At 39.9% G+C, this 7,500-nt stretch overlaps 1 protein-coding gene across 1 annotated transcript in view; it reads left to right on the forward strand.

The window, feature by feature from the left end:
- The first annotated feature begins 2,765 nt into the window (after positions 1–2,765).
- LOC138980667 (uncharacterized) overlaps positions 2,766–7,500 on the forward strand; it is a 7,566-nt gene continuing 2,831 nt past the window's right edge. Inside the window, exons 1-2 of the mRNA XM_070353573.1 lie at positions 2,766–3,087; positions 7,199–7,468. Of these exons, the coding sequence (XP_070209674.1) occupies positions 2,766–3,087; positions 7,199–7,468 (592 nt within the window). The remainder of the gene's footprint in view (positions 3,088–7,198; positions 7,469–7,500) is intronic.

The raw sequence follows: 7,500 nt of genomic DNA on the forward strand, positions 1-7,500 counted from the left end.
GCACATCTTCACAGTCACAGGAGTGCACATGCACGACATCGTCTTCCTGCCCCCTACCTTCTCGGAGCTTTGGCGATCACAGACAGACAGACACACACACACACACAGACAGACAGACACTCTCTTTTATTTATATGTATAGATAGATACGCGAACTATGCTTCAGTTGTATTGTTAAAGGGAGATAGGGTGACCAACATAAAGATTTTATGTGCACAAGCTTAATATTTGAAACATGTGACAAGGTATTGAGTTTGTGAATCAATTTTATGTGAGTGTTGTGGTGTGTGCGTGTGCGTAGTGTGTTTATAAACGTTCTTATTGAGCATCTTAAAAAAGAAAGAAGACGTGTATGTCACCCCAAAATCTTTTCCTCAAAGGACGGGAAAAGAAATACATTCTTCAAGGCGCAGATATAAAGAAAATACAACAACAAGTATGCTTCTCCCACATTACTAGTGCAACCAAACATGGTCTGAGAACTGTCATTATTTCAACAACGCGCGTACCTTTCTGTGTCAGGGTGTCTGGGGCTGTACATGTGTATGTACTGTCTGGGGCTGTCTGCGAGTGTATGAGTCCGAGTGTCTTGGTCCTTGTCGATTTGTGTTTCGTATAATGTTCACTATGTACAGGGTGACACAAAAAAAACAGATCCCACCAAAAGTTTAATATTTTCTGAAATAATCAGCCGATTCTTTTATTTTTTCAGGTGAGCCAAGCTGAAATGATGTTCTAACAGCCCACCAAGTTTGAGCTTCAAGATGTCATGGACAACGGAGCATAAGACATTTATAGTCGAGGCCTATTTTCGCCGGCGAACAGATTTGCTCGGGCTGCGCACAACAGACTCTCTGACTGAATCAATATTCCTCGGTGTCCTTGCTGATTTAGGGATAAGTTCAGAGACCATGGGACTGTCAATAACCTCAATAGTAAAAACCCTAACAGGGGATCCCACTCTGGTCGACCTAAATCAGCAAGGACACCGAGGAATATTGATTCAGTCAGAGAGTCTGTTGTGCGCAGCCCGAGCAAATCTGTTCGCCGGCGAAAATAGGCCTCGACTATAAATGTCTTATGCTCCGTTGTCCATGACATCTTGAAGCTCAAACTTGGTGGGCTGTTAGAACATCATTTCAGCTTGGCTCACCTGAAAAAATAAAAGAATCGGCTGATTATTTCAGAAAATATTAAACTTTTGGTGGGATCTGTTTTTTTTGTGTCACCCTGTATTTTATATTTTGTAAGCGCCTATGGCTATATTTAGATTAGGCGCACAAATGTTCATAATAATAATAATAATAATAATAATAATAATAATAATAATAATAATAATAATAATAATAATGTCTTTGATGGTTCACCGTCAAAGAAATCAAATGTATATGTAGTACTTTTCATATGTTTTAAACCAGAGAAGTCGTTATACTATCGACAAGAGATATGCAAACTACACCAGCAGTCTGACATCATTCACGGACACGTCATCAGGATATGTGTACTTCAGAGGAGTCTTCCCCTTCGTGTTTCGACTTTCTCCATATCCGGGTAACGCGACGTTTGATGTGCAAGTGAACCCTGGCAACGGAACACACATTGAGCAGACTATTTTGATTGGTGGGTTTCTCAAAATAAGAAACACATATCCACTCACGCACACACACACACACACACACACATACAGATACACACATATCCGCTTTTTCAATACCCTGTACTATCGCTTCACGCTTGTGTTTGTGTGTGTGGGTGTGATCGACTGCGCTGTGTGTGCGTGAGTGTGGGTGTGTGTGTGTGTGTGTGTGTGTGCGTGCGCTATGATATAGTGATTTAACATATTATTTTTCTTACTATGTACTTAGCTTTAACTTGTGTGAGTGTGTGTTTTTCTTTGGATGTTGTTGTTTGTATAATTAATGCATTATGGCATTTACACTACTGTATGAACTAGGATACTATTTATTGTAAACATGTATTGCATTGTTCAGTTTGATGTAAAGCGCGGAGAGCGTGGGTTAACCCCATGGTTCGCGCTATATAAGCTTGCCACTATTATTATATTATTATATCCTTTAAACAGTATTTTATTCGTAAACAGATACATAATAATATAACAACATCATTAAGAAGGAACACAACAAATTTAAAACTTATGGTAAGTGCTCACATAAACATTCCTGAATTTTCATGGCGGATTATGATCAATGCGACACGTTTTTGAAAAAAGAGATGAGAAGAAAAAAATATAAAAAGAAAAAAAAGGAAAAAAAAAGAAAAGGAGAAAAACAGCAACGAAAACTTAGTTTGAATTATCGAACACAATCTGTGTGATACACACATATGCACTCATACACGCTCAAAAGCTTGCTGACTGGACACTCGCACAACGCAAGCACGCACATTCATATACATGCGCACAAACACACACACACACACACACACACACACACACACACACACACACACACACACACAAAACACAAACACACACACACACTGGTAAAAGATGTTTCAAATCACAGAAATAGGTCTCAGGTTACTTTCAGTTGTTTCTTTCACAAGTGTAATATTTTGTATATACGCACGTGCAAACACACACACGCACGCATGCTATCACGCACAAACGCTCGCACACACGCACACAACACGCACACATACACGCAACCCGATGTAATGGTCAAACGGGGTTTCGTTTTCTGCTCTTCGTTAACAACTTATTGACTAAAGTTACCAATATGTTTCAGCAAGCAGGTTTGCCAACTATGACAACTTTCTTCTCTTTCATTATTACCGCAGAACCATCTAGCGACCCAGTGATAACAAACTGCAACCACTTCACCTCCATAGAGGGAGGTAATTCTCCAGCAACGCCCTGTGAATGCAGAGTGACGTCCCTTGGTTCCCCTTCCGGCAGACTGCAGTGGGTAGCAGATGACGTCGTGTTGGTGTCAGGGGAATACGGTGTCACCCAGCTGGTGTTCCCCTATGACAAACTGACCCGGACACACAACGGGATGGACATGAGGTGTCAGGTGGACTGGGTGGTCAGAAAGAACAGCGTCAATTTCACCGCACAGCTATTCTGTAGGTTTGCTTCTTGAATAATTTTGTTGTGTTTATATATAAACATTGTTTCAACTAACTTGTATATTTTTTTTAACTTAAAACGTTAGCAGTCTATCGGCTTCGGATATCTGTTTATTTATTTGTTTGTTGCTTTGATTCTATTTTTGAATCAGATCGTCAACCCCCACCCTCTCTCTGTCTCCCTCTCTGTCTGTCTCTGTCTCTGTCTCTGTCTCTCTCTCTCTCTCTGTCTGTCTGTCTCATGATTCATTTGCTCGGCTTCCTGACGAGTGGATGTAAACTGGTAGAACTATCAAGATAAGTTTTGTGTTCATATGTGTTTGTCTGTTCACTTAAAAGACCGTTGAGTCGAAATATCTGTGAATGTACTGTTTTGTCAATAACAAACGTTCCAACAACCTACCTTTCTTGTTTTTTGATTCTGAATTTTGGAACGTTGGCGGTCTCTTTGTTTTTGGATATGCCCAAAGTGGCTAGTTTCATAATACAAATAATTTGTCATGACGTCTATGTAAATCTTTGATTGAAAATGAGGTTTCTTTTATTTTCATCTGTCCTGTACTTCCAGATCTTAGAGTAGAGTTCCGATATCCAGGCATTTTTTAAAACGTTCTAACTATTATTTTCAAACAACAAAGCAACTTTGGGAGATCTTGCTCTCTTTTTGCATACAAAGGCTATTTTTGGATGCTTTTCTAAGTTAAAATAATCGTATGTATGGTTGTATATGATTATATGGTTTTCTTTGGTCTGACAACAAATCGATGGGTTAAAACCAGAACCATCTAACTGGATTTCCACCATTTTGAGAAATGGCCACTTGAAGATTTCAACCCCTTATAAAAAATAGTAAACACAGGATTGTAGCCCTCATATTTTACACACTTGACTTAGAGGAAACACTGGTCATGCACACCAGTAATCAATTTAATTGAACAACTTTTTCATATGCAAAAAAGGTATAATTTGTTCTGCTTCCAGAATACACTCCTGCTCTTTTCTCAGTTCTGGAGCTAGAAAAGCCCAGTGCACCATAGCTGCTTCTGACTTCCACACAGACCCCACTGTGGCCTGTGCTACAGCAGTCAGAAGCAGCCTCCTCACACATAGCATGTTCTGCTTCCAAGCAAAGCGTATACTGTACATTAGTTCAAATCGTTTTTCAAGGTTTATTACCGTCATAAACAAACAAATGTCAAGTCACTTGCAAAAATATCATCAAGGACTCATGTATTCATTCATTGTGTGGCCTAATGAACGCAACACGCATAAATAAAAATTAAATTGCCGGTACTTTTCATAGCGAAAAAAAAACACATGACAAAAACAACACACACACAAAACTCTCTCTGAAATCATTATACTTTTTTTTTATTGTGTTTTTCAAGAAATCCCAACGGTAATCTTATGTTGTATCAGCTCGTTTTGCGTTACGCACAAAACTACACACCCAATAACACTAACAACAAACCAAACGAACAAAGCAGCAAACAAGCAAGCAAACAAACAAATAAACACAAGGCTGAAGGCGCATTTTAACCACACAATGCAAATGGTATTAAACAAAATCACGAGCTTTAGATCCTGACTGCATGCTACTCTGTTCATTATCAAGAAAACAAATTGGCATTCTTACCTTTTGTTGTACTTTCCTCTTCACAAAAATGTTGTGCACAAAGGTCGAAATAAATAATACACATTTTGCACTTTTAACAGTCGACCTCCTGTACTGCTTTTGTCTTTGCCGTTTGACCAGTTATTCCTGTGTAAAATTCATCTCTGAGTGTCTTCGCTTTTCGAACACACCTTTTCTCGTAGTCCCGGGTTGCAGAGTCTTTAAGTTCGGCTGAACTTCTTCTCAGGAGGTGTCACATAGGATGCTTCCTTCATCGATGACAGAATTTTCTTTGTTGGGGTTCCATAAACAGATGGAAGAGATGCTGTGGTAGTTTCACCTAAAGGAGCAGTGTCTGACATATATACTACAAGCTGATGTGAATTATACACCTACAGGGTAACAGAAACTGTGGAAGCACACACAGGAGAAAGATGTACAGGAGTTGGGTAGCTTGATTCATTTTTGAGGGGTGGAATCACAATCAGCAAGTATTGGAGTTGATGCATGACTCGAACAGGAGGATAACCCCCATTCACCATGTTCTCAAAAGGATCTTCGATTGAAGAAACAGCACAATCGTCATATTTTGGGGTAGATTTTGCCAATGGAGACGCATCAAAGTCATCAGGTTTCACTTTTAGCATTGGCAGAAAGGAGATTATGCAACCGTAATCCGTGAATCCGAAGGACAGTTTCCTGAAATGCATGGTGCTTCTTACTTGCCTGGACGGCCTGATGATTCATCTCCTTTCAAACAGCGTCTGCAAAAGACATGGATACTATGAATGTTATCTCCTTTGAACAGGCAATTACTACATGTACTTCTATTTTAAAATTATTAACCGATAATAAAAAAAAAGGTAATTGCCTCCGTATTATCGCTTCTGCGTTAAAACTTTGGATAGTTTTCGTGTTTCTATTCACACAAACAAATGAAACATTAGTACTTGATTACACTCTGACCACAAATGCTCATCAGTTTGACATTGTGATAACCTCTGAATAACAAAATATATTAGAGTCAATTAAACTGACAAAATCCATCAACCAAATCATTCATCTATCCATCTTTACAAGCATACACAAATACTGTAAACACTCACTTACATTTTTTTAATTTTTTAACAAACACTAAAGAGCTGCATGGATACACTACAACATTAAGGCATGAGCACATGCACACACCGCCACACACAAACACACACTGACACAAACAAACACACACGCGCGCAAGAACATTCACGCTGAAACAAACACATTTACCTGCCTGTGTTTTACAATTAGGAAAACAAAACACAAAAAGCTAGGAATCAGTTTGCAGATACAGGATTTAGACTGAATCAGAAGGTTAATCCCCTATATTTAAAAAAGGAATCTGAATTTCAGCTTTTATGGTCTGTTCAAATGGGGAAAAACATAATACTTGAAGATACTCACTTGAATCTGTGTCCTGACTCGAGCAACAGCCAAATTGACTGTGCAGCAGATGTAAAAATGGCAGAGAGCTGTTCTCTGTTCCAGTGTTTTCAGAAAGTGGACCATCCTTTTGTCAGTTTAGGACACCACCCCCCCACCCCACCCCACCCCCTTGCACCCACTTTACCACTAACCCCCCTCCCCTGCCCCAACCCCCTTATTACCACCCTCCTCCCTCAATATCAAGGGACTGCATCTTTTCCAATTCATTCTTCATTCACTCTTTATCACAGGAAAGTTAATTGTGTTTCAACCCTGTACATCCGGAGTCAGGAATTCGGATACTGACACTTGACAGGTGTCACTGACCTGTTTTAGTTCCCACAGTCTATCAAATTCCTTTTTCTGTCAACAGCAGACTCTACTACTGCTAGTTACACTATTCTGTGTGCTGGAGGAAATCCTACACCACACAGAAAGGGTCAAGACCAGATACCACTATCGCTAATGTGCGCTTATCTGGCTGCGCTGTGAACAGGAAAAATGACTGTGACACAGCAAGCAGAAGAGGTCAGGTGACGATGGCTGCATCTGGCTCGCTGTGAAACACTCCCCTTTCCCCACAGGCCTCAGTAGCAGGACAGACTAAACTGAACTTAGCACGTTCTGCTTCCAACCTGGATGGAGTTAGAGGGTTCTGCTTCCAAGATGAGCAGGAGAAATGCTTGGAGCCAGAACAAATTATGACTTATAAATACGCAATTATGCAAGATTTTCAAGAATCCTTTACAGAAAGTGAGAATCATGTTACCATAAGTCAAATAACTATAAAGTTGCAAAACAGGTTATTTTGAGGTAATTGGTTCTGGTTTTAGCCCATCGAAACGCTTACGCGAACGACAAGAATAAGAAGATTCACTTTATCTATCAAACATTTCATCCTTTCTGTACGTAATCCATTCTTTTCAGGTTTCAATCATTTGTTATTTAGTTTGGTTGTTGTTATTGTTGTTATATATTTATTAGATTATTTCGTGTGACTTTACTCTGGGTTTTTGTTTTTATTCACTGTAGATGGCCCCGACAGAGTAGACATTTTTCTTCTCACATCATTGAGCCACAATGTCAACGATGACGTCACCCTACTTTGTGAACCTTTTGACGTCAACCCTCCATCCCACATCGTCATCACCTGGGGCGGTCTGTGTCAAAGTCAACAAGGTCGCACGTGCACTCTGACCCCACCCATCGCAGAGCACTGTGGGAAGGAAGTCACGTGCACAGCAGCCAATCAGAGGATACCAGGAAAGCAGGCCATTTCAAGACTGACTGTGGAACTAGACAGTGAGTCGAACGTATCTCACAAAGAAAGAAAA

This window comes from Littorina saxatilis, linkage group LG11 (assembly GCF_037325665.1).
Source record: "Littorina saxatilis isolate snail1 linkage group LG11, US_GU_Lsax_2.0, whole genome shotgun sequence".
In the NCBI taxonomy this organism is placed as follows: domain Eukaryota; kingdom Metazoa; phylum Mollusca; class Gastropoda; order Littorinimorpha; family Littorinidae; genus Littorina; species Littorina saxatilis.